We start from the raw sequence: 27,795 nt of genomic DNA, 5'->3' as shown, positions 1-27,795 counted from the left end.
CACAAGAGCACTGCATTAGAAATGGGGACAAACAGCAATGAAGTTCAAACCAGTGCTCTATATTAAAGTCAGCAGTGACCAGCAGCTCACAGGAGGGGAAAGAATCTTCCCCTTTCCATGCTCCCCTGGTCTGGAACAAACAGGGAAGCCTGGAAATTGCTAGAGGAGGGTTGACTCCTCCTTCTTTCTTGATGGGATTCCCAAAACATCTCAGCCATCACACATCTCTATCCACGTGTTTTTTTTTTGGCGGGGCAGGGAGGGGCTAAATTAGTGGTGAACTGCCATTTTTTCATCAGTGCTATTCCATTCCTCAGATATAGAAAGGCTAGGAAAGACCTGGACAGAGGTCTTTGGATAAATGCCCTCACATAATCAGAAACAGAGAAGCTGTGAAGAGTTCTCCTCCTTTGAAGGAGAGAGCTCTGAGACAAAACTCTGCCCATATGATGCAGTGCTGCTGCATCTCCAGTTTGATTATTTTTGCTTTCCCTTCACCTGTGAGTCATATGTGAGAAAATACAATACTACCTTGCAGCAGCATACAGTGAACAGAGGCAGGACCAGTCAGTAAGGACCATGTGTGTGCAGGCCCAGCAGGCAGCAGGCTGTATCATGTTTCTACCTAGTGAGCCAAGGGCCAGTGAGGCTGTGGCATTAGGGGCTGACAGGCAGCCTGACTTGCCTTCTCTGTCTTCATTGCTAGATTCTGAGAGTATGAAAACTGAGCGACTTCTACCTGTGCTGCAATCTGCTCCAGCTGCAGTGCAGACACTGCTCACGTTGCTGAACATTCCACAGATACTCCTGGCTTCATGCTCTGGCCTGGCTCCTTGTTCAGGACAAGATCTAAGGCAGCTCTAAAGATCTCAATTAGCTCCTGCCTGAGATGATTTTCTTTGGTGCTGTCTACAGTCTTGAATGCTCCATTTTATCTCTGTCTCTTCTCAGTGGTCAGCAGAAGCCATCACTCACCCAGGTAGGCAGCCTGGCTGGTGGACTCTGCGAGCCCTTCCCGCCGCAGGTCCTTCCCTGCGTCCCCTGGGGTGGAGCAATGGGCAGGGGAGCTCTCCAGCATGAAATTCTTGCTGCGGGAAGTGCTGATGATGCGAGGTGGCAGGAGGATATTGATAACAGTCTGGAGCAGCAGCAGGACCTCAGGCTGCTCCAGCCAGGGGCTGTCTGAGATGCATTGGGAGGGGAAAGAGAGAGAAAGATCAGGCTACATTCCATCAAAGACACCCAAAAGATCCAGACCCGGTTCAGTTCCAAAATGGGGTGCAATCTCAAATGTTCCCTAAGCCAAAACTCTGTCCCCCACACCTTGTTATGCTGCTTCTCCTCCTGCAAGCAAAGGCAAATTTTACTTTAGCATCAACACAAACAAACACGCATTGCTACGCAGCACAAAGAAATGTCCAATTCAGTGGTCTCATGATCTCATCTCCTTTTGACATTTCCCTCTCCCTTTACTCTTTGCTTTCATTTAGGGATTTACCAGTGATCACCCTCTATAGAAGAAAGCAAGGAGCAGGGCTTGTGCCAGACAGATTGGGCAGACTGTGGTTCACAGGGGCACACAATTTCTGTGACCTCTGCTCCCCTCTGTGGCTTCTGCTACAACAGATTCGTCTTGCCCTGCACTCCAGTTCCAAAAGGAGCACATCTGTGTCAGATCTGACTCAAGAACCATGGCACAGCTGAAACAAAGAGAAGAAACAACAACAACAGCTTCTCCCAACGGGGCTCTTTTCAGCCTCAGACCCAAAGGGCTGATACACTGCCAGCAACAGCAAGCCAAATTCAAATATAAAAGTGAAAAATCAATGGGGGGCAGGGAAAGTGCAAACATCAGTTGTCAGAAAAGGGGGAGAAAAATTCTTTTTGTTAAATTAGTCAGACCTTTGCTTCCAGATCCTACTGTGAGCACAAATGGAATCAGTAGGTTTAAAAGCATTCCTTCCCTTCTTTCCTGATTGGTGAATGGGGAGACGACATGGCTTAGGGGGAAATCTTCTTTCAAAGCCTGTGCAGTAATAATAAGAAAGGATTAAACGATTTCATCAGCAGATCACGAACACACGTTGCTGCAGGGAATGATGGTCCCCTGGGCACCCTGTTTACACAGCACAACACTGGCATTGATGACCTGATTGAACCAGAAGCCCTGAGACCACTTAGTCAGCAGTAAAAGGAATTCACAGAGTGAGTAACAGAGGTGTCACCTGCTCTCGTCACAGCCAAGATGCAAAAAGCCATGATTCCTAACTCATAGCTATCTTTAACAAAATCAGATGTATCCCACAGGAGTCAGCTTAGTGTAAGTCCTGGACTCTGCACTGCTGTGAATGGCATCAGGATCTGACTCAGATTATGGGGAATACAACAAAGGAGCAGACGAAACTGCACAAATGGCATAATCTAAATATTCTGCTGTCCTAACACGGATACTTTTGTTCTGCCTTGCTTTGTGTTGCCCAATCATCCTGCCTATCACAAAGAATGAACTGAAAAATAAATCAATGCACTTTTTGACACATAGTCAAGCCTAAATGGAAAGGTCTTTCGTCTTCTTGAGAGGAGGTAGTACAAGTGACTGTCGCTAGAACCTCTGCTCACTTACAACTTCCCAGTTGCTACAGACTTAGCTGTGAAATGCAACTGAACCTTGCAACCCCTCAACCTTGCAGACCTGGGTTGAGAAATTCCAGGAGAAGATGTCTTCTGATGGGGTGTGAAGTGCTTCTGCTGGAAGTGTTAGGAATTATGACTACTCTACTCGTGTGTTTTTCTGACATGTTTTGTTTTCACTACATTTAAAGCCCTTGCGTGAGTGAACAGGGAGAAGAGGAAAATAAAACCACCCAATACTTAAATATATATGTATTAATTTGGCGTCTGGTTTAAAAAAAGATAAAAGATTTCAGAGAAGGTGAAGGTGTCCCTTTTTTTGCTTTTGTTTAAAGAACCATTACGTCAGAGCTGGAAGAAAACTGTCCTCTTTCTGCGTCGGCTGGTACCAAAATGTCCTTTTGTGCCTCATGCTCTGAGGGACAGCACTGTGCTTTGCTCCCTATGAGACCTCCTTCCCAAGCTGCTCAGAAATACCTGCTGAAGTATTCAACTGGATGTGCCAATGCATATTTAAAAGTGCAAGTTGGAGCTAGATTAGGAAATTCGTCCCTTCTTTGGTCACCATTCTGTCTGATTTCATGCCAATGGGGAGGGAAAGGGATACAGAGGCAGAAAGACTGCAACAGTTATGGCACTGCTATGAGAAAGGAATAGTGATGAAAATCTCTAAAAAGTCTGGGATGTTTGATTTTGGGTTTAATTCTGGACAACAAGGATGCTATTGAGTCAGCAGCTGAAAAGCCAACTTGCCCTGCTTTTTTCAGCTGGCACACTGTGTGACCGGCTCAGGTAGGAGCAGAAGAGCACAAACTCCACTCTCAATTGCACCCATGGTCCCATGGGAAAAGAGGTAGGGTTGAATGGACATGACCTAAGCCAGGGCCCATCTCCTTGTGGCAGGAGGCTTATGCTAATTCCTTTGATCCTGCAGAGAATTCTAATGTGCTTGTCAGAGCCTTAAACAGCATCAATCAGCCGAACTTCCTGGACTTCAATCGCAGTGTTAAGCTGATGGATGCTCACTGTGGACTTGGTCCCAACAGGTGAATTCTGAGCTCAGTTCAACCCTTCATAAAGAAGGGAGAATTTACATGTTGCTTCTCTTTCATTTTTGGTGTATGTTCCACAGATTTTGCCCAGCTTTTGCAGAAAGCAAACAGAGCACCGATGACTTGGTGTCTCAACCAGAAGCTGTAACAGGCCTGGCCACAGGCCAGGGCAGACACACCTGTATCTGCAATGCTACAAGCCGGACAACAGCTGTGCTGAAGGGCAGAGGTGGCGAGAGATAAGGGCTGAGATGAAGAAGGGGTAATCCGTCAGCCACACTGGAGGGTCCTACCACTCCCATCACCTGCAATACAAACAGAGCACATCACCACAGCTGACTACTTACAGTTTTATCCATGCCATATCCTCCAACAGCAGTGAAATGGAGGTGCCTTCCATCAAGCACTGAGTTGGGATGGATCTAGGAGAACCAGCCCCCCCAGTGGTCCTTGAGTGAGTTGGGGCCAGTGAGGAGACGGAGTTCTAGCAGGGAAAGGAAGGGGAGAAGAAGGAACCAGCAAGGATGGGAGAAGTGCACAGGTAACCTGGTACATTTATAAATGTACCCAGTACCAGCCCTGAATGACCAGCACTGGACTGGTGGAACAGTTAGAGTTGGAGGATATGTCATGTAACGACTGTAACAAATAAAAGTATGTCATCAAAACAAAAAGTCTGCATTGAAACTGGACATCTTTTCCCTTCTCTTGCTGATCTATTTGAGAAATAATGTCCTAAGTCTGACCCAAGCCAGGTTTTGTACAATGTTCAGATTCCTCTCACAGTCTGTTCTTAGGAACCCTGACTCATTTTACCTGACCTTAGATGTCTGAAACAAAGTCACCTGCATGTGACCTGGTTGTCTGGAACAACTTGAAATATCAGCACAGGCACATAGCACTTAGAGGTGAGAGTTATTTGAACTAGGTCTGGATGTGTCCCACATGAGGAATTAAATCACAGGCCGGCACATGCTTGTTTCTCTCCATGACTAGAAACATCTAGATGATGGGAGCAGGGAGAAGCTCCCTGGCAGATGCCTAAACTTAGGGGAGATGAATGCACTCTTTTATTTTATTCCCAAATTCAGCCTGGGGAAAAAGGCAGTAACTGGTTTTATGCTGGAAAACTAAAGGACAATTTAGAAGGGAAAGAGGGAGAGCCTTTTCTTTATATCACTATGGATTATCATTTAGACATTTCCCCACCTTTCCGGCCGATCTTATTTTGGGCTTCATGAACTAGTCTACACATGATACAGCATGTAGCCAGACATGCTCCCACAGCCAGCAGTGGCCATAGTCCTGACAGCTTAAGCCAAAATACTCATAACAGTAAGAGTAATCTTTTCCTGGTAGCTTTCCCTGATGTTCCCAGCCAGCTGAACATACGCATGGTGACTGTGCTTCAGCACTGCGGAGCTTTCTGCTATTTTTAGAGCATTGGCTAATTCTTAATGCAGGCCCTTTGGAAAGCCTGCTGACGTGATTCACCCTAGCACGCCTGCTTGCCAAACTGCAAGTCCATTCTAAGCTTGTATTTGAGCTAAATCAGTAGCAACTTCCCCATGAAGCAGCTCTAAGTAGTCTGAGGGCCGAAAACTGCAGCACCTCCAAGTAGCTACCTCTGCTTAAACAAGGAAAATGTCTTATGGGTTCTCACAGGCTGGAGCTTTTCTGTCCTTGCAGTGCTGAATGCTGAATAGACTTGAAGGAAAGAACCTGGCAAAAACTGGTACTGCATTTCAGCTGATAATCATTGTTTTTAAAGCCCCTCAGAGCTGAGAGGGGCTAGGAAAAGTTACATCATTTCTGTTCTAAGGGTAAAATGTTATAAAGCCCAATAACAGTAAAAATGTTAGTGCAGCCTTTCCCACTTTATTTGTATTTTTCCCACGTGGAATGAAAGCACACGTTTTTTCAAATGGTTGGGGCTATACTGATACCAAGTTGAGAGCTTGCCCTCAGTGTAACAGCTGCAGAAACACTGCAATCTTTCACTGAATGACCAGTCAGACTCTATCTGTATTGTGTCTCTGCTGTAACACACTTAGGAGCATGAATTCTGCTAAGAGTGGGATCTGAACATTGTACAGTGCAAACCTGTACTAGATCAAGCCACGGACATTGCAGTGGAGCAAATTCACCCATATAAACCCTTCTAACTAGCCAGCACCTGATGGCCTCTGACAGAGCCACCAGGGTCCTTCCCCACTGGAGACGGTAGGTATCCCCAGTGCCACCCTCTCCCCGTCTCTACCAGGTGAGTGCAGTCTCCACCACCCCACTCTCCAACTTGCAGCCCTCAACTCTCAGCTCAGTCTGGCAAAGGTAGATCTTCAAAGTGGTGCGTGGGAAGCAACGGAAATGAATCGCTTGACCACTGCTACTGGTCCCTGTGTCTCCCCATGCACCACTTCAAAAATGAACCTTGCTCTCTCTAGTGTCACTTGCGAAGTCCCCTTGTGAGTGGTAAAGGGGACAGGTAAAATTACAGGAATGGGAATGATCTGTCATCTTCAATCCAGAGAAGTCAACAGCAGGGGGAGGTTTAGCAAAGGTTCACGGGGTTGCCGCTCAGCTACTCACCAGATTGACACACACATTGATCAGAGACCTAAGGTGAGGCAGGAAGGATATGATAGGCTGCCTCTGAAGTGTCAAACAAACCCCTTCAATCAAACTGCTGGCAGGCTCCCACTCAACCTGGCGCCTGCAATACAACAGTAGGTGCTGTTAGCCGCGGGCCTCCTGCCCCCCACCAGATGCTCGCACACACGGCGACTGACACACAGTGATGCCCACAGAGGAAACGGTTCAGACAGCGACCACGTCCGAGATGAGCACAGAGAAAAGGTGTTACCCACGCAGCTCAGGAAAGCACAGAGCCACAGAGCACACTGGGCGTTGGAGAGAGACAGGAGACGAAGCAGAGGGGGCTGTGCTAGCAACACAAGCCCTCTCACACAGCAGTGGCAGATGAGCTGGTTTTCACTCCCTGATGCTTCCCTCTGACAGATGGAGAAAGAAAAGGAGCCACCAGACAGCTGCTTCAGGTGTGCTGCGCTCCCAGCTCTTGTTGTGGCGGCTTGTGTTCTCACTCCATCATCTATGAGTGCCCTCTGTAAGCTACTCTGCAGTCTAGTCTGCTCTGCCAGAGTGACTTCCAGACAGTCTGCCCTAAAGGTAAACTGGTCCAGCAGAACAATTTTTACCTTCCTCACCTTGTGCAGGAGGCTTGATTCATTCCCTATCAGCACCAAAGTCCTCCATTTCAGGATCCTTGCTTCCCATACTTTGCTTTTTTCAGAAAACCAGCTTTTAGGGCTTGTGACAGATGCTGAATGGAGTCCTTCCTAGTCACAAGCAGTCACAGCTTAGGTAACATCAAGGTGATTCATCTCAGGTGAAGTCAGGGCCTGACTCTTTGGAGTCACAGCATCTGACTGTGCACTTACTGGGACAGAAAGACAAGGCTTGCATAACTTGCTAGTCCAAGACTAAACAACATCCTAGCCAAGCTCCTCAGTGGACTTCTTAGAAACACACAGGGGATCAAGTGTTCACTATATGCTCTTATGCAGACCTATGTACACATTGTCTTTCAGCATCCACTGTTCCTAAAGCTCCAGAATAGTCTGTTCTTGTACTTGTTCGTACACATATACTACTTTCATCAGACACTGGGTTTGGAGTGGGGTGCCCACAGGAGGTAGCATATAAGATTCTTATGTGAGTACCCCAGTGGATGGCTTCTGGGGTCTGGCATCCAGCCCCATCTCTAACAGACTTCTTGGCCCAATGAGCTGCTTTTGGTCCAGTGGCTTTACTGTCTCTGTCCCTTATGTACAGAAGAGCAATTTCAGCCAGGCATAGGTACAGACAGAGAGAATATGAAGGGAATTTTAAGTTATGAGCATTCATTCAGCTTACACAAAGAGGAAAGATGTTGAGGAACAGGAAGACCCATAAGCTGCCTTTGAGGCAGAAGAAAGTATGAACAAGAAAAGAAAGAATGAGCAAGAAGCAGGAAAGACATGGCAAAGAATCAGACAGGAAGGAGAAGCATTAAAATGTCTGCCACTAAATTCCCTGTAAGAGCAGAAGTTTCTTAAAACAGATTGCTAGCCAAAGAAATGAGATAGCAATGCCAGAAAGAAGAGATCACTTCCCTGTTATTTGCTCCATCTTAGTTGGGTACATGTGATTACTGCTGAGACCTAAAGCTTTGTGTCTGTGTCCTAAATTAGGATGTTCTCTAACATCATTTGGCTTCTCAGCTGAGACTGCCGACTCACAGCTAAAATAAAGAGAGTAGTGTGATGGTACAAATCTGAAGACTTATTCTGGAAGAAGAAAAATGAGATTTCTGGAAGTTCTCTCTGTAGTTCTTAATACCATGAATTTCTTTGCTACCAGAAGACACAACAAAAATGTCAACATAAATGCACACTTACAGAGATAAAAACATCTGTTCGTTTACTGATATGCTGTAAAGGTTCACTGCAACATAACAGCTTTCGTTAATGACATACCCACACTTCAAGGCTTGCAACATCAGAAACGGACCCCAGAGGGTTTCCATTGTACATTGCTTACCTCAAAGTAGGCATCTTGTGAATTTTATTGAACATACGATCCAATCTCTTTAAGATGAGGATAAGGGCAGGTCTCACCGCCTCAGCTGTCCAGTCAGTGATGGGCAGCATCTGCATGATGTAGTGCCGGAGGCCTCGGCTTTCCATCGTCTGCGTGTCATAAGGTGCCAGTTTCAGCAGGGAATGTGCTATTTCTGCCAATCTAAAACCAGGATTTGTTAGGAGGGAAATCGAATACAACTTCTCTGTGTGTGTCAATGAACTAACAGATAGATCTTTAGTAACCCAGTAAAATGAAAAAGATGCAAAAGTCAAATGTACTGCTATTTAAACTCTTAGACCTGGTACCACGGTTCCTGGCCTGCTAAGGAATAGCTGTTTATGTACACATGAATGGAATAGCTGTTTATATACACATGAATGCTTTAAAGAATATTTTTTACACTGATATTAAATGCACCAAACAAACATCAGGAATCACAGAATTGTGTAGCTAAAATAAACGTAACAGAGCTATTAGTAAGATTACAACATGGCAAACGCCTGTGAAACACATACCTGACATCACCTGTATGTCAATTAATGAGTGATCTGTTCTGGTTTCGTGCCTGTTTTCAGTGCCAGCACTTTAAGAGGTCTCACTTTGCAATCTTCACATGTTAAATTCTAAAAGTAATGTGCTGTCCCATAGGTTTACACAACATGCACTTTGTATCATTACTCCCTGCAGCTTTGATTTGTTTCTCCTAACACCTCTACAGATTGTGTTGCTGTTGCTTCTTCTAACTCTCCCAGATGGCCTTGCTGATGGCATTTTCTGTATTGACTGTGAAATACCATGGCAACATTTAACTTGCACTTGCAGTTTGACAAAGATCTACTGAAAGACTTGAATATTTGCAGTAGACGAAGACAATAAAGCTACATCTACTAATAAAAGGGATAGAAACATTTATACTCCCTGAAACATCAATAGACTTTGTAGTGTAAGATTACAGTACAATCCTATTCGTATTGTGGGGGCTTCTTCTGTATTGCCTTCAACTAACGGTACATATTTCTATTCTCTTTAAAATCTGCTTAGCAGTATCAAGGGCAACAAGCTCCTCAGGTTAACCAGAAGTGCTATAGAAGTGTCTCTTTATGCAGTATTTCTTCATTGTTACTTTTTACAACTACTTTGTCCTACAATGGAATAGATCTGTTTTCTTAAACACTGTGAAATTTAAATCATCATATGATTCTGCTTCTTTCTGGCAATACTGTATCAGTGGTACATAATGGTATACAAAGACTTTCTTATGTGTTATAAAGTGCAAGATCCATCTCATCCAACTTGAGACATCAACCTCAATTAATCTTCTAGCTCCGTTCATGCGGAAATAAGCAACCTGGGAGATTCTCATCTTCCTGAAATACTGGGATAAACAGCTAAGTAGATGTGCAGCTCCCTTTTCACCGGGTCCAAAAAGATCTTTGGGACTTCTGCAGTCTAAACATTTAAGTGGCTAAAACTGGGCGAGATTAATCCTTTCTGAAGTGACTAGCACATGATCTTGTTTTTTGAAATCTCTGAAATGGCATCTGTCAGCCTCCCAATACCATGGCTGTCACATCACATTCTGGTAAAGCTACTCTCTACTTAGGGGTTCTTTTTCCTACAGCGGTTAAAACCTGTCAGTCATTTCAGTGATACTTAGGAAATGAATTTCTGTAAGAATCAAGATAACGTTTGCTTTGTTTTAGGCTATCTATGATAATTCAGATTTTAACCCCAATAAGGCAGTAATTTCTAGCACTTTCCAGGAGCCAGAACAGAATCAGAGCACGACTCATTATCTTCTGCAAATCAATCCCTTAGTTTTACTGCTGTAACCTTTGACCATGAAAAACCTTCTCCCTTGAAAAGAATGCAGTATTTGCCAGCCTCTTCCATGAACTGTGACTCAGCTTCACAGAAAGCTTCTCAAAAGAAAGTGTCTTTACAGAAAATATACCAATAACACCCTCTATACATATGGATTTAACCTGGTTAACTCATCTTTTAGGACAGTGACATGAAACAGTGTAAGACCAGTTAAACTAAATTACTCTGGAATATAAAAACATATAGAAGTGAAATTCCCACGTAACTGCTGCATTGCAAATGCTTCTGGGTAGCACACTGGAGCATCCATATGTTACATTCATAAAACTAGGGTAGAAAAAGGAGCAAGCGCCTTGCTTTGCTGCACTAAATAAAGTTCACTCATCAGATGCGTGTTCCTCCCTCCCACTGAAATCATGAAAAATCCCAACCCAACATGTTTAACCAAGGACATAATCTGTCCTGATCACCTCACTTTGTTTCTAACATAAAACTAAAATTCTTATCTCAGGCTCCTATTGCTCAGTCATGGAGGTTGCAATGCAGCTAAACAGATGTACTGATTTCTGAGGCTTGTGGCCTTTGGAAAAAACATGTAGAGGTGACACTGCAAAAGCAGCCATGCCCATCAGGTTTTGTTTGCAGCCAAGCACTACATAAGAATGGCATGCATTTGAGGAAACAGTCATCTCTGTAAAATTATCCTCTAAGTTATTAAACATTTGCCAGAGGGGGGGGAACAGTAACATTCAATTCACATGCAAACACACAAACCTAACAAAAGCTACCTCCTGACTCCCAGAGGCACCTGCGGCATTTGCTAAACAACACCTAAATTAATGTCAAACACAATTTTGTGTTCTAAAGAGACAGCCTCAATCCAAAGTTCTCTAATTGTGACAGAATCTGCCAGCTAAGGGCCCTTGCCAGTTTTTGAAGAGCATGTGTGTAAATGGTAGAAGAGCTTTTAGAGTCCAGGGGCAGGAAGAGAGCTGGTCCAGGGCATTGCTACGATCTGTCTGTCACCCTTCAACTTCCTATATGAGGTATTCCTGAGGAAGAAAGTATAGCACTCAAGAGAGGAATTATTGACAGCTGGAATCATAGAATCTTACAATCATAGAATGGTTTGGGTTGGAAAGGACCTTAAGATCAGATGGGCTTCCATGGAGTTATTTCATCCACTGGAAATGGGGTCTGAATGAGACCAGAGGAGGCTATATGAAACCTTCCTTACACACAAGCAGCATCAGGTACAATCTAAGGAACATCCAAAGCTCTGCATGTTTCAGACAGCAACATGCAACTACACTACCAAAAAGGTATTCTGTCTGCTATTACAAAAAACTGAGAGCTAAAAGAAAGGAATACCCCTGAAATGAGTAAGTAAAACGAGAATGCCTGTGGAATACCTCATGTGGGACTTCACATCCAGCAGCTCCAAGGAAGTCACTCGTGGCTCACCAGCCAGATTCTGCAGAATCTTCAGCCTCGGACCACAGTGCTTGTAGAATTCTGTGCAGATATTCAGCAATGACTCCCGGGGTCTCCTGAACTCCTCTCTGGCAATTCGCTCATCCAGCTCCTCTCGGGGAAGACCCTGGCCCTCTTCCAGCAGGTGAAGATTCTCCCTGGAGGGTATAACATGAGAAAAAGCAGAAAGTGTTATAAGCAGTGGAACAGCAGGGCTAAATTATAACAACCTCTCCACATTGTTTTTGCAACAGATGCTTTCCACTGCAATTGAAAAGAGAGATAGTTGCATCTGCAATAGGTTAAAATAGGGAAATGATAAACTGCAATGTCTTGTGAAAAAATGTAAATAATTTCTATATGAATTATCCTTTGCTACCCATCCTTGGGGTAGCTGTCACAGCAACAGTGGGTGGGACCCAGTGGGTGACTCTGGAAACTGCTGGGGAACAGTTCATCACAGGGAAGATAGGGTAAAGATTTCACTGTACCTGATAAAGTGTAGTTTGGCTCCCTGTTCCGGGTACCTGGGAAAACAGAAACAGTGCAGTTGTAAACAGCAACTTCCTAGTGCCTAAACTGTGCCTTTCTGAAAGAAGGCGACACTGTTCTAGCCCAGAGGTATATACTCACCATGGGCAGGATGGTATCTTGTGTCACTGGAACAGTGGCTATACTTAGGCAACATTGGATAGCCTTTATTTCCCAACTAGCAGCAAACAACAGATTCCTATAGTTATTTCCCTTGCTATGAAAGGAAAAATTCAGGCTTAAATCTCCCCCAAAAATTCCTCTTACTGATTTTTACCCCAGTGCTCAGCCTGTTTCATGAAGCCAGAGCTCATCTAGTGGAAGGAATATTCTTTGATTTATTGTCATTTTCTCCTTATTGAGAAAACATTAACAAACCCTGTGCCCCTTGGCTAACACATCCAATGCTGGAACAGTGATCATTCTACCATCATGAGCTCCTGCTGTTGGTAGCAGATGTCTGTTGCAATGATAACACAACAGGAAACCTGGAGCAGTGCAAAAATATTTTGGATCAGAGACTGAATGTTTGATAATCAGAAAGATCTGGAAATGTAAACCAAGATGGTTGAGTCACACAGCATCAGGAGTCTCTACACTGCCTGTCAGCAGATAGACATTAACTGATCTCCCAAATAATAAAGCATTACTTTCCATTACACCTTATTTTTCTTAGAATGGGCAATCTTGCAATGGAAGTAAATGGCATATATCCATTTCAGACTTGAGCATGAAGGGCTTTGCTTCTTGGGATTGAAAGTCAAAGCCGTGTTTCATCCATGTGTGAATCCATCTTAAGGAATAACAAGTTGATTCCAGGAGTTACCAACCAAGATGTATACACTACACACCTATAATTCGTTATAACAGCCCTTTGATGATTCATGCAGCAAGTGATTTCTATCTCCCTTCAATACAAAAAAAAAAAAAGGCAGGGAAAAATTTGGAAAGCATGGCTTGCCAGAAGGGTGTTTCCAATGTAGAGTCCTGTACAGGCCATGTTATTGTACTGGCTATGCACAGACTTACTATCAGCTGTTACAGACAAAAGAGAAATCCAGACGAAATACTCTCCCCTGGAAGAACAGCTGTTCCAGTTTTTGCTATGCTATGACCCTTTTTTATGCTATGACCCTTTGCAGGTCAGCACAAACATTTGGTTTTAAGCACAGTAAGCCACAGCCTGGCCAAGAGAAGGCATAGCTACCCAGAAAAGTAATCAGTACTGCAAAGAAAACCTTCATAATCCCAAGTGCTTGTGGGTGGATTTTGTAACAAGATTTTGTAACAAGATTTTGTAAGCCCTTGTTCTAGAAGTAAATTGGCCAGTGGCCTTGTCCAATTTTCAATAGCCTAAAAGAACCCCACCCCAGACCAGTGTGGGGGTAAAGATGACAGAAAGAGACCATACGAAAAATAAAAGGGGATGGGAAAAGGAAGAAAAAAACCAACCAGAGGAGGTGCCAGTCTCTGAGTCTCTCAGTAGTCACTTTGACAGTGGGCTCAGAAGGAAGCAGAGAACTGAGGGACATAGTTGCTTTGTCAGTATACTTCTAGAGTGCAAAAAGGGGAACAATGAAAAAGACATTTAGGATGGGTGTCCTCCATTTTGATATCCCATTCTTCTATTTAGTCAGATGCTTTTAAACTAGAAATTCTAGTCTTGAGGATTTTGGTTACTGTCAGAAATGCAGTCCTGTGTGCTCTTTTTATCTGACTGTTTTCTCTCTTAGTACCTACAGCACTTCCTCAGACAGCTGAGCAATAAATGTTACCTTAAGGGAAAAAATAAAAGAAAGGAAAAAAGCTGCTCAGAAAAATAAGAAAGAAAGAAAATCCCACTGACTTACCTGGTGTTCACACCGGCTGACATGGTGTGGTTTGCTGTTGTGGTCCCTTTATGACCTTGGTCACATCGACTCATCTGTGGGGCTGTCATAGGCCTGGCAGAGGGAAGATGAAGAGCACACTGAAGATTAAATCTAACAGGCACACTACTTGTGATCTGGTGAAATCTGGCACTAATTTTACCATGTCTAAAACTCAACCATTATTCAAGCTAGGCTGCATATGGTGGCCTCCTGCGCATCCTCTCTCCCACACTGACAACCAAACGCAGGCCCAGATCTTTGAACCATGTGCGTTACCTGGTAAGAACTTCTACACTGTACAAGAGGGCTTGCAAAGAGGTGGCAAGGGCAGCCATAGCAGCAATCTCCTCACGAGCTGCTGTCACAGTCTCTGCTTGAGAGGTTTGCCGCTTCAGTTTCTGCAAGTAACAGGGAACCAGTGCTTCCAAGACCATCAGCATCTGGAGGCTGGAAAATAACCAATACTTGGTCTGTTTTATTTTGTCAATCCTGAAACTCACATCAGGCATAAGCTTAATTTTCTACCTGAAGAACCCTGGATCTCTCACTACCCTTGTGATTTCATTGCTTCTCACCAGATAAGCAGTCCCAGGACAAAGAAACTCTTGGATCATGGACTTCAGGGGGGAAATAAGCTGATGTACAAAACAATAAAAACAATCTGAACTTCTGGGTATCTTCTCAATATGTCATCTATTTGCAGAAATTAATTTTCCTTTCCAAAGACACCTTTCTTCTCTGGTTCCCTCTTAGACACTAACCTTTTTGCTTTAGCAGTTTACCTCTCCTCTCTCTGGTATCTTCCTGTTCTTTCCAGCTGCCCATTTCTCCCCCTACCCATTGCTTCTCTGACAACAAAATCCTGCAGGACACAGCATGATCCCCACTTGGAAATATAGCTTACATGTTGCTGTTCCAACTGCCATCCACCTTAATGCTGCAGCCAGTGGCTGGCAGGATTTGGAGCCAGAGCCCTAAGAAAGGTATCAACAGCAGAGGCTTAGCCTCACAGAAGAGCCCCATGCTTAGAATGCATTTCTATATCCTCTGCCTCCATTTGTCAACCTTGCTTTCGCATGCCATATGCAGCTTTCCTGAGTCTGCACAAACCAAGAAAACAGATTAGCACCTTCTGAATGATTCAGGAGCATAGGCCACCACTGTCACACAGAGCTTGATGGCTTCACTGATTGAAAAGGTCAAATCTTCATTCCCATAGCAGAAGTCTGCAGGAGTAAAGCAATATGAGAAGACTATCGCACGAACATATTGAATATGAAAGGAGCTAGCACACTCCTTCCTCTTCCCTTCTACAATTGCTTGCTTCTCATGTTAACAATTCCGAACAGGAATTTTTGACAAAAATCTGTCTATATAAAGGAACCATATGTTGCACTCCCACTTGCACCCTGCCATCCAAGAATTCAGTAGGTGAGAAACACTTTTCAGAAGGTCAAATCATTGCTGAGCTTAAGGAGTCCCATTTCAAATACCATCCATCCAAAGCAGAATTTTAAGCTCATGTATGACAAGGACATATGACTTAAGGCCAATTTTTATGTTCCTTCTGCTTTTTCCTAGATATTTCCACTGCACTAAAAATCATGCTGACACACCACTGAAGGCAGGAGATGGTTTTACTTCTGAAAAATCAAGCCCTTTCTATCTTGTAAGCCACATGGATGCCAGCACAAAAGTGAGTCTGGTTTGCTAGTGATTGAAGAAAAAGTTTTCAAAAGCATTTAAGTCCCATTCTACAAATACTGCTTTTGGGGGTAATTAGTGCCAGGCACCAAGAAACTGAAGTATCCAGAGAATATCTGTAATACAACCATAGTCCCCATTTTCAGAAGTGACTTTGGTATGCAGGAGCCCAAGTCAAACTTTAGGTCCCAAAGCATGTAAATCACTTTGAACAATGGAAGTCAGAAGTCAGGTGTGTCAGGTAATTCTGCTTTTCATATGGAAAATACCAGGCACAAAACATACTCATATACAGTCTCATCATCAACACACACTTGGGAATCTTCTAATGCCTTTCGATAACCCTCTACAGGAAACCCAAAGATTTTATATAAATGTTCACTACAACCCACAAAGAGGAAGAAATATCTTCGGGTTTTGTACCATTTTATGTTACAACTTGTGATATAATTGTGCAGCATCACAGAATTCCAGTATGTAACAAACTTTTATCTCTAAGGTTTCACAGTTCATCATCATCCAAAGGAAGTGCAAATTTGGAAAAGAAGTTGGAGATTCTTATAAACCCAGCAAAAATTACTTCCCTGCAAACCACAAAGCAGTCAAATTCTTTAACACTGCATTGCATGTGTAACTATCAAGAGACACAGTGTGCTGGATACATCATACAGCCATATATACTCTGCTTTGTGATAAATCAGCACCTCCCCCTAGAACTCAGCAGTGTTGAATGTCTGAATGGCATCCATCATTTACTAGTCACAGTCTGCCCACGGGAGAGGATGCTTTTCTTTCCTGCCCACATGGAGCAGAGGAAAGAATGACACTGATCTTCTCAGCATGATACAGTTATTAGGCATCTTCATTCTTCACCCACACATGATAAAGTTTATAATGCCAGTCTCAGACTAGCAGGCTCAGAAAAAGTAGCTTTGGAATAAAATAAACTATTACTTCCCCTCCTGCCAAAAATATTCAAAAGATGGTGGGGAAAAAGCTAACCTTAAAAGCTTCACAAGGCATAAAACCCAGATATGACTGCAGTCTGGGAGAAGAAGAAGGCCCCAAACAAATCATGCTGCATCAAATGCATACTGAATCAATAAAAATCAAACCAGAGTTACTGAATAAAGGGTGGTTTGCTGTTACCTAATGACCTGAGAGGCTTCTCTGCTTTCACCAGCTCCAAGATGTCCAAAATGTCTGGAGTATCTCCCTCTAAAGATTGCAGCAGGTCAAACAGGCACTGAGCTGACACTCCTTTGCCGGTTCCATTGTTTGTAGCATCCTGTTTCAACAACAAACATTCGTGGTTGATTTTCTGAGAGCCTGCTTGCACCCCAGGAATCTTTATCTGCATGCGTGAGCAACCTGTTTTTGACAAAGGGCCTATACGGAGTTCAAGAGCTTAGAGCTATCAGACAAGAAGCCTTGCCTGACTCAACAGATTGATGCTACAGTGGAAGCATCATCTGAAAACTGCACACAGCTACTCCCCAGAAAGAGCAGATCTTCGCAGCCCTGTGAAGGAGAAACATGTGTGTGCTCATAGTGCATGTGCAGTTAGATTTGGCAGTCCCACTTAAAACTGAAGTTCCATTAACTTGGTTATTAACTCACTAAAATGTTAAAAAGTAATTAGCAAGTATTTCAAAACATGGCTTCAATTCAGCCTTATCGTTCACGTGTACTAAAACTAAACTAAAGCGTTCAGCTTTAGTATTAGTATGTATTCTAAGAAAGGATTTGCATTTTAAAGAGTTACAAAACATTATTGTCCTTTTATAACCTATATATACAGAGAAATTTAAAGTGAGACCACATTTACTAGCCTGGATACCAGCAGCCTGTTATCTCAGCATCCTGATCAAATCAACTGATGAACAGAAACATGCAGAAATAAGCTCAGGACATGGTTCTCTGCAGCATCAAGTGCAGCAAGCACATGTTCAGTAAGAGCTGTTTTCTTTTTGTGATCTCTGATGGGGGGCTGGCTGCACACACACAGGCTTCCCCAGCCTCAGACTAGGGAATAGTTTTTACTCACAGGGAACTCCAGAAGAGGGGCCACACTTGCAAACAGTTGCAGAATAAAGGGCTTGCGGTGCAGAACATAGAACTGGCGGCACGCAAACTCGATCGCTTGGCGTAACTGGGGGTTGCTTTCATAGTCAGCATATACCTGAGCAAATGAAAAGGACATGGAAGTGCTACTCCAGTGGGAGGGCTCTTCATCTCCTACCCCAGACCAAATCAGCTACAGCCTTGTCATTCCTGGTGTGTTTGCCTAACATGTTTTTAAAGATGGAGACTTGACTGCCCTCCCTGGCAATGCATTTCAGACACAAAGTATCCTTAGAAGAGAGCTTTGCTTGTCATGCTTGAGCCTTCTCTGTCACAGCTTTACTGCATTATGTTTTGTCCTATATACCAGAGGTAGATTCCTTCCCTCTCCTTCCCAGAAGCACTTCACTTGTTCGAAGCCAGTTAGTGCTTTGCTCCTCAATCTCCATCCTTTTTCAGTCAATGAAATCCCAGCTCTTTCAGTCCTTTTTCACATGATGTTTTCTAAAGCCCCATTCCGATCTGCAGTATCTTCAGTTATCTGATCATTTTTGTGCCGTGCCCACAGCTGGACAAAGCCAGTGCTTCAAGTCACGAGTGCTGCTCACTGGAGCAGCAGAATCATTCCATATTTCTTTCATAAGCTCCAGATCTGTATAGTCACCCCAGAATGGCATTTGAGATATATTCTTTTTTGTCCTTCAACAGAAAGATACTGTTGATTCATGTTTAGCTTCAGACCTATAACAACTCCAGTATTTTGTCCTGCAGAAGTGCTACTGAATCAGCTACTTCCCTTCCATATTTATGTGGCTGATTATTCATAAGGACTTGTGTGTGTCCAACCCGATTAACATAATCTGGGTTTTTTTCCCCCTTTTTTCAGACAGCATCTCCAATTTGTCAAGATAATTTGAACTCCCAGCCTGTCCTCCAACACACTGACAGTTCCACCTACTCTTCAGATACTGTAAGGTTTTTAGAGTGGCATTTCCTTCAGGGCTGGCCACTGAACCAGGCAGCCAATGTGTTGCTAAAGACGTGGGATTTATTTCTCAGTTATGTAAACAGTATAAATTGTTAGGAACAACTTCACTGTGCTTCTTCCTTCTGTCCGTGGCAATTGCCTGTCTGCACTTCTCTGCTGGTACAAGTCTGTGGGAGGCTTGGGGTGGCAGCAGGTAGGATTTTCTTGCTATTTGCTGGCAACAGGAAATGCTGAGTTTTTATGTTAGTGCAAAATTCACATTACAGCAGAGGGTTCTTGAAGGTTTCTAAGATACTATTAGAGTGTGAGACCTCTACAGAAATGTATTCCCTTCTCAGTAGCCTAGCAGGCTGAAGAGATCAGTATATCTTTAATACAACCAGAAGCCTCCAGCATGCTGCTTATGAGGATAGTCAATCACCATGGTCTGTTCCACTTGCAATATGCCATTTACTTGAGGAAAGGGAAATTATTAACTGCATATGGAAAAACCTGCAACAAAAAGAGCCCTGTGGGGAGTATGTGCATGAATGCTTCAGGAATTCAGCTGTTAATGGCTGGTTCAAGCCCAGAAGTGGTACAAGAATTTGTTTGTGACGACCACAGAGAAGCCAGCAGATCACTTGGTTTTTCTTTTGAAATTGCTTTTTTTGCCTCCTACGAGTGGTATTTTATTGATTCAGTAGTTGACAATAATTGGTAAGGGAGTAGGGATAGAAAAGAATTGCAAAACTAATTTCTCTCAATGTGAAAAGTGAGAATGAAGGGAGAGTTCCTTACTATGCTGAATGGTTACTGTCTTCAAATTGTCTTCAAAGTACTTTAAATTAAGCTATTAAGTTATTTCAAAATGCCTTGTTTCTAATGAATAAGCCCATGCACTGCAGACCTGGATTCAATCCATACTTATCTAACCATGTAAGACATGGTATCAGAGTTTCCAGTTACTAAAGAGTCTGTTTGGATAATATTCATCACTGATCCTAATTACTCTGCTCTGTTAACTGTGTTAAAATGAACATACATGGGAATACAATTATCATACCTAAATAAGTGAATGTCATTTAGTTTCAGCTAGCAGCAAATCCATATATTTCAAGTATTCCCCAAGTTTCAGCCATCCCCAGAGTTAAAAACACTGAGGGAGACAGTTCTATAACAAAGTGCTCACTCGGAAGTCTTCCCTTATAATGCTCATGGAAGTGGCTCACCTGCAACATGCTGGGGAGAACCCACTGGTACCCGCTGAGGGAGAAGAGGTGGTTAAAGTGCACAGCTGTGTTGATGACTGTGGCAGCATACTGCCTCAACAAGGCACTGTCCTCGGGGTGCAGGATCAGGGCACCATTGAAGACATTCAGGAACAGCATGATCTCATCCCCCCAGGGGAACTCGCTGGGCATGCCAAGGAACATCTCCTCCAGCAGCTTAATCCACAAGCTTTTCTGAAGAGTGTCCAGACCAAAGAGTTCTTTCCCAGCTGCCAAAGAGAAGAGGCAACAGCAATCAGCTCTGTCCACCACAGCCAGCTTCACAACATTCCCAGAGACCAAAGGCTTCTCCAGAGAGCCATCCCACAACACTGACCATCATTCTGCCTTTGTAGAATTACTTCACACATGCTGTAGTTTTGGAAGTGCCCACAGGGCTTGAGCAAACTTTGACTGAAAGCAACACACATGAAGATGAAGAATGATATCACACAGCTCATTAAATCTCATCCCCACTGGTTGAAAATTCTCCTTCAGATGTCCCACACATTACAGGACATTGATGCAGTTACAATAAGGCTTCTAAAAGCAAGCGCCTTTAGGGCCTGTTACAGAACTTGCGGATGCTTACCATCCTGCAACAGTGGCCTGTTTAATCCCCAAGTTAGACTGGAAACTCTACTTGACTTTCAGAGCAAGTTTCTAAATGAGGGGGCTGTTTCTATATCCCTGCTGCAGAACTGACCCAGTCTTCACCGGAAGTCCATTGCTTCCTCAAAGTAGATGGCAAAGGACTCTAAACAATCTTTTTTTTAGTTGCAGTTATGTTACTGGGCAAAATATTGCCGCTGTAGTCTCATGCATAATTTTAATCCATAATTATAACTTATTCTCCTGTGGGTCCAAAAAAAGCAGCTTTGTCTGGAGACCCCTGACAGCAAAAAAACACTTTCTGCTGTTGTGCTAACAAACCAACAGCTATGTATCATTTATCACCTTTCAGTAATGCTACAGGTCTGTGTGCTACTAAGGCAAATGAAGCGCCCCACAGAAACCTGTTGGGCTCCACCCAACCACCAGAGAAAGCTATCAAAGGCCATACCTTGGGGATCACTGAAGAGTGAGAACTCAGCATCAATGGCACTTCGGGGAAATGAAGGCAAGCGGAGGAGGTCCTCCTGGAGCATAGATACATGGGACTGCTTGTGGGCAGTAGGGATTTTCTGTGTCAGTGATATGAGGAACAACACCCGCCCCACCTCTTCTAGCTTGCGGGTGAAAACCTGAGAAAGAGACAAATTCACAGCCAGTCCAAACAAAAAGTTCTTTACAACGTATACGCGCTTTTCTAGGTTAGCTTGATGGCTTTCCCTAATGGGAAAGATGCTTCACTCATGGCCCAGAGGACCCTGTTGATATTCATAGGGCAGTGCTACACCGTTTCACTAGAATTTGTGTGACCACTGTTCTTCAGCCTAGCTCCACAAAGATGGATCATGCTTGTAAAAGGTTTTAACAACACTTTCTATTTCTATTTGACCCTGAGTGCCTGTCAAACATTTTGCAATTGTGCCATGCATATTTTTGTAGATTAATGTAAGCTTTGCCAGTGTGAGCCCCAAGATGGTCAGAGGCAAATCAACTCCCAACTGAAAGCCATGCAGTTGTAGCTGCTCTCTGCAATGTTTTGGACTATGCTCAGCATGAGTTTGGAACTGTTATTTACCCTCTGGGTTGAGGTTGCTCACCTCTGGCCATAGAAGGTGTATATATAATTGCAAAAGAAGAGTAGTCAATAAAACAAAAGCAGACCAGATTCTGAGTTACTGCAAATGAGCAAAGTCTTGCTGGCTTCAGATTATTGCTTCCGGTTTACATCAACTGGGAAACCGAGTTCCATTCTACCAGCCTCCTTTGAACTTCTGGTAGGACTAGTCAGGGTAGCTATTTCATTTTGATGCTCGAAGTAACCATAAGGCAGAGTGATGCTCAGTAGCAGAAGCAACTTTCTTTGGGAGCAGTTTTAAGACAATTCTTAGCTACTGGGATGAAGCCAAAACTTGAAGTGTGTGGCTTAACATGAGACAAAGCTCAGCTTTCTGTGTCCTGCGGTCTCTATGACCTTGCTCTGGGTGCTTAATCAATCAACAGTAAAGAAAGAAGCTTTCCATGGATTGCTGCTCTCTGGATAGACTCTACAGAGCTATTTTCTTTGATCAAGCTGGATGTTGTCCAGCAACTTCTTGCATGACTACAGAGAGGCTGGTAGATGCTTGATTTTTTACCTTAGAAATATTTCAGCCTTTAAGTACTACAAATAGAAAAATGTGGAATGAAAGTAATGCCCTGAAAAAACTGGACAGGCCATTTTAACAGTTTTGGGTCACATAGGGCATATCAAACTCATTTATTTGATATTTGGGACACACCTCCTAGAACCAGAGTGAGGATGAGTTCTGTTAGAGAAGCAACCAAAACGATCCCAAGTAATTTCAGACTTTTATAGAGTTTCTACTAACAGATGCAGTACATGAAATGTTTCCCTCTTCTGTACTGTACACACATGGGATGACATTAACTATATTCTCTGTTATTTTAGCTGCTAGTCCTTTTAAGAAGCTTTATAGGTGCTTTTTTAAGTCATTCCTGATGTTAATTTCCTGCCCCTGTACTCACATGTTAGGGACATAACTACAGTTGCTGAGTTTTAGCTGGAATAATACAACTGTTAATACCAAACTCATTCTGTTTAACCACATCCCTTCTCTTTTTTTTTATTTTATTTCCTGCTTGATATCATCCTTTGCAGACACAGCTGGAGCTGTGCTACTGAGACAACTTTGCTTTTATGGAAAACAGAATATGGAGCTTCTAAAGGTAAAGTGAGCTTAATACCATTGTCTTTCTGTCAAAAGAATTGATACTTGTAGGGGTTTGCAGCACATTAATGGCACTGTCCTTCCCCTTAGGGTTTAATTACTAAGGGAGAGCTCCTGGGAGCTGTAGAACATTAGGATCAGACAGATTATCAGGTCATGAGGCTGGAAGATAGGGAGGATGGTGCTCTTCTGAGGGTGGATATTCCACTGATAAAACAATTGCTATTACTGTGCCTCTGGAAGCAGCTATGGTAAAAGACTAGCGTCTGAGAGCAGGACAAGGAAGAGAGGCAGGTAACATTCTCTACAGTGAGAGGACATAGAGGAAGGTAGAAGAGAGAATTCCTGCTCCACAGACAGAGGCCTCATTAAAAAGAAAGGAATAAGCAACTTCTGAAGCTAAGGCAACTGAAGCTTTTCTGGCTAAGTGTAGGAGAACACAAAATGATCCATCTAAAATAAGCTGGCTGGAGAAAGTGGGAGGGAATTCACATTGCATTCTTTGACTCAAAATACTATACACATGTCCAGTGGCACCAGAGCAGATCTCATGCCAATTGCTACTTCTCCAGCAAAGCTCTCTATCTGCATGCAGTATGAGAGGACTCTAAAGAAAAAGAAAGGTTTATCTACAGGGTTTGTTTTTTAGCAGAGGTGTTTGATGACAGTAAAATACCTGCTTCTGAATGAGCTCTTGACCCTTTTCTGGATGCATCTGCACCAGGTTGAGCTGGGGAGAAACTGACCTCCGGAAAGGATAAATGTCACGGACATAGGTCTGCCAGGAAAGGATACAAGCATGTTTTAAACAAATGCAGTCACAACAGCATCACTCAACAGAACTGAATAAAAGACCCTTTAGCCCTTCTTGAAGCTTTTGGGTATAGGCTTTTAGACAGTGTCAGGCATCATGGAAGAACATAAACAGAAAGGAAATTTACTCTAAGACAGCTAGATGATACTGACTTCAGAGCAAGGGACTCCACTTCTGCTTCTTCCCTCTTCTGTCAAACTCCAGTCTTTCACCATACCCAGCTAACCACCGGAGATGTTGTGCCAACAGGACAGAATTCTATTTATGGGCTGCTTGTTCTCTTTTAGATAACCCTGACCTTTAAAGAAGGTTCAAAATGGGAAGAACAAAGTCATCTGGACCTGACCATTGCCTTACCTTGTTGTAATGAATAAGATTCCATCGCTTATCCATTAAAAAGTAATGAGAAGACTGAGTTTCAGGTATGTTAAAAAACTCCAGACACTCCTGAAAAGGAAGAAAGAAAACCATCCTGTTACTTATGAGTTGTCTTGTACAAAGACCACAATACCCAAAAGAAGAATATCCAGCTAATATGCATAAAGGCACAAACCAGCATGCCTCAGGCTGGTACACTCTTCTAGCATTAATTCTTGGTATCTTTTTGTAATCATAAAGTACATGAGCATGGTTTTGATAATCAAGGCATGCTGATATCACAGTCCTGAAGACTGATCTAACTTATTTTCATGTTTTCACATTGCACATGTTTGCCTGGCTACATAAGCCACATGAGTATTGCAGCTTCCATTTCCATATTATGTATTTATCAAGTTTTAGTGATAGGTGATGTACAGAAACACTAAAGTTCCTGTCCTTCAAAGCACTGAGACGTGATTCCCATTCAAATTTACCATAGTTGCATGAACTGAAGGCATTTACAAATCTGCTCCCTGTGTGGCTCAGTTAAGGCCATCTTTGGCAGAAGGGCAAACTGATGTCACATCTCCTAGATCATCATGGCTGCTGAACCACCACTTCCACTCTGATCTTGATCATTCTGTTGTCTTTAGTGTTGATAAAGCCAAGCATTTAAATGATGTATGTATTTATCCAAAGGACAGTATACAGCAAATACCCAACAGGCTGCATTGTCTTCAAATGTAGTTGCATTTGTGGGGTTTTGGCTGTCTGTGAGGTCAGGGCATTTCTACTGTCCTTTAATACAGGATCCTGTTTGTTGCCAACCAAGCTAACCTCACAGGGAGGCAAACGACTGTGAGCAAAACTTCCCTCCCCAACATTGAAACAGGACAATCAGGCAAAATGTACTGCTGGTATACAGGTATGACAGGTAAATGTACTATTAAGCAGTTTGTCAGGTTCAAAAACTCACTCCTACCTTCAGAAGAGCCTCAAACTGTGTGTCCTCATGGACTGGTAACTGAGTTGGGATGTCGCACTCGTTCTGCCCATGCACGACAAGGGTTTTTGTGCCTAAAGGAAGAAAAACAGCTATAGTCTCTCTGGCCTCAATCTGAAAAGACTGCCCATGGAGGAAAAATGATAGTTAAAACTCATTCCTGGGCAGACAAACAATGCCAGTCCTGTCTGGAATCCATTTGTAGTGTTAGCATAGTCTCACACTTCACAGTTAATGAAAAATTGATCTGTTCCTACAAAATGAGCTGGCGTTAGGAGCAACTGTCACTCTGAGTAAGGAGCAAAACTTAAAGGCCAGATCTGTTTTTCAGCAAGATATCTCTTGCCTGACTTGTGACAGCCTAAGCTCACAGCATGCTGTTCTTGGGCTCTCTCAAGACTTAAATGAGAGAAGAGAAGGCTCTGGGGAGACCTTTTGGAGCCTTCCAGTACCTAAAGGGGGCCTACAAGAAAGCTGGAGAGGGACTTTTTACAAGAACATGTAGTGATAGGACAAAGGGGGACAGCTTTAAACTGAAAGAGGGTAGATTTAGATTAGATATTAGGAAGAAATACTTCACTATGAGGGTGGTGAGGCACTGGCACAGGGTGCCCAGAGCAGCTGTGGCTGCCCTATCCCTGGCAGTGCTCAAGGTCAGGTCAGACAGGGCTTGGAGCAACCTGCTCTAGTGGAAGGTGTCCCTGCCCATGATAGGGGGTTGGAACTAAATGAGCTTTAAGGTCCCTTCCAACACAAACCATTCTATGGTTGCATCAAATTAAGCTGAGTCTGAATCGTATAGTCTTGCAATGATCATCCTGGCAGCCTTTCACAGTTCAACTGTCACGAAGCTCTGGATTGAAAAGACTGTTCTAATTCACTTTCTGTTTGCTTCTTTTAGAGCTCTTAAAGTGGCTTCCTGAATCTCAGTGAATTAGAGGTGGAATTTACTGACTGAGTTCTCAGCTTAAGAAAATCTGACTTTGAATATGCAGCCACTTGTAGCAGGTCTTTGATCCAGCTGTGATGGATTTTCTTTTCGGTAGAGTGTATCACGAACTTGGAAGTGAGTGAGTGAGATTCAAAGACTCATTTCTTATACCTGGCATTGAGGCAGTCACCAGCAGCTTCACTTCACATTGTTCCTTCTTCATTGTTTGTTTGAGATCCTTGAAGAAGAGTCCTTCTACATAACCCACCACTTCCCAAAGGAAGGTAAGTGTGGCGGAAATGGCATCCATGCCCCACTCACATGGAGTGCGCACAAAATACATGATCAGTCCTACCTGCAGGTAGTAAGAGGAATATCAGCTTGTACACAGTGCTTTAACTGGGCAGACCATTGTCTAAACACAGAACAAGAACATTTTTCTTCTACCTTTCTTCACTCAGAGGGATAAACTCATTAACCTTACATCCTGGAAGTTTCTATGTACTACAGAACAATCTGCCTGTACTGTTCTTCCTTTTTCTAGAGGGGATAAAGGTTGTGGGCTGAAAGTATTCCTGTAGCCCAGCCCAGCTTTAAAAGCCATTATAGATGAGGAAAAAGGAGAATCTTTGCAATAAGAGACTCCCTTTGCCTTCTGCTCTGGAGTGCTGCCACACAGACACCTCCAAACAGCAGAAGACTCCTAGAGCCATCTATAGCTTCCTAGGGCCTAGCCTACATCTTGTCTGTTTCATCATTTTTCACAATCTTGAAATAACCTGCTATATTTGCTGCAATACGACTATTCATAAGCAAAGCACTTTCTGAATCAAAATAAAGTAAAATAATTAAAGGTTTCTGGCACTGGGATCCTTCTATTGGTCTAGAACTCATTTTCTATAGTTCAATTTAGAAATCCATGCTTAAGGGTTTAATGCAAAAAATAAAGGTTCCTTTTCCTCTCCCTAGAAGGACTGAGCTAGGGATATGATTGGAAGATATGAGCTATATAGGAAAAGTTAAGAGTGTTTATCTCCTTGCAGATCTAAAGTTAATCTAAGATTAACTTTTTAGGGCACACGCAGGCAGAGGTGAGATTCTGGGTTGCACTTGGACCCAGAAGCTACTCACCAAGTAGTTAAAGAGGATATGAGATGTCTGGGCAGGAAAGTCTCCGATGTTCAACAAAAGCTTCCTTAACATATACATCAACTCATCCTGGAAGAAGACAAATGTTTTTTCTTTCCATCACAAAATAGAGAATGGATTCACACTCTTGTCCTCTCTGGCTTTGTTTCTTCCCATTTTTCCATACTCCCTTGTTCAGCTATGTCTCTCAGTACATGAAGCAGAACTATATGCTTGTGTCTGCTCCCATATTTCCCAAAATAAGGCCCAGGGCACAGCACCCAGGTCAATGTCTTCTATCTCAGAGAGACCAATGCCTCTTATTGCAAATTGTACTGACTGCAGCATCCTGATTCTGCACTCTTCTCTCTGTGGTAATCCCTGCATTGCTTATCAGAACTGACTATCTCAATGATCTGTGAAATCTGCCGAGTTCAGGTCAACTCAATAGCTGTGGCTGCTGGGTGGGAGGTATGGTCAGAATATGAACTCTGCCTTAAATGTAGACTAATTAATTTCTTATGGTGGGAAGGCGTTGTAGAGGGCAAGGAAACTCACATTCAGCTAAGGACAGGCAGACTGTAATATAGATTTCTTATACAGTCCTCATCCTCTTACCCACAACAAATTTGAGCTAGTGTTATGGGCATGAATATGTATAAGGCTACTCATGCCAATGATACATCTGCT

At 43.1% G+C, this 27,795-nt stretch overlaps 1 protein-coding gene across 3 annotated transcripts in view; it reads right to left on the bottom strand.

Annotated features, from left to right (window-relative positions):
* The window catches only part of UNC80 (unc-80 homolog, NALCN channel complex subunit), a 121,011-nt gene that overhangs the window by 17,289 nt on the left and 75,927 nt on the right, over nt 1-27,795 (bottom strand). For all 3 annotated transcript variants that reach the window (XM_065669803.1, XM_065669802.1, XM_065669804.1), the window contains 19 exons: nt 27,109-27,195; nt 26,149-26,332; nt 25,026-25,120; nt 24,041-24,130; nt 23,546-23,647; nt 21,093-21,273; nt 19,991-20,259; nt 17,775-17,909; nt 16,877-17,015; nt 15,153-15,249; nt 14,300-14,470; nt 14,003-14,095; nt 12,113-12,148; nt 11,561-11,779; nt 8,283-8,483; nt 6,273-6,396; nt 3,863-3,988; nt 1,903-2,026; nt 976-1,182 (listed from right to left, as the gene is read on the bottom strand). In XM_065669803.1, the coding sequence (XP_065525875.1) occupies nt 976-1,182; nt 1,903-2,026; nt 3,863-3,988; nt 6,273-6,396; nt 8,283-8,483; nt 11,561-11,779; nt 12,113-12,148; nt 14,003-14,095; nt 14,300-14,470; nt 15,153-15,249; nt 16,877-17,015; nt 17,775-17,909; nt 19,991-20,259; nt 21,093-21,273; nt 23,546-23,647; nt 24,041-24,130; nt 25,026-25,120; nt 26,149-26,332; nt 27,109-27,195 (2,680 nt within the window). The remainder of the gene's footprint in view (nt 1-975; nt 1,183-1,902; nt 2,027-3,862; nt 3,989-6,272; nt 6,397-8,282; nt 8,484-11,560; nt 11,780-12,112; nt 12,149-14,002; nt 14,096-14,299; nt 14,471-15,152; nt 15,250-16,876; nt 17,016-17,774; nt 17,910-19,990; nt 20,260-21,092; nt 21,274-23,545; nt 23,648-24,040; nt 24,131-25,025; nt 25,121-26,148; nt 26,333-27,108; nt 27,196-27,795) is intronic.

This window comes from Lathamus discolor, chromosome 3 (assembly GCF_037157495.1).
Source record: "Lathamus discolor isolate bLatDis1 chromosome 3, bLatDis1.hap1, whole genome shotgun sequence".
In the NCBI taxonomy this organism is placed as follows: Eukaryota; Metazoa; Chordata; class Aves; order Psittaciformes; family Psittacidae; genus Lathamus; species Lathamus discolor.
The sequence above is the reverse complement of the archived record's forward strand: the minus strand, read 5'-3'. Positions and strand labels throughout refer to the sequence as shown.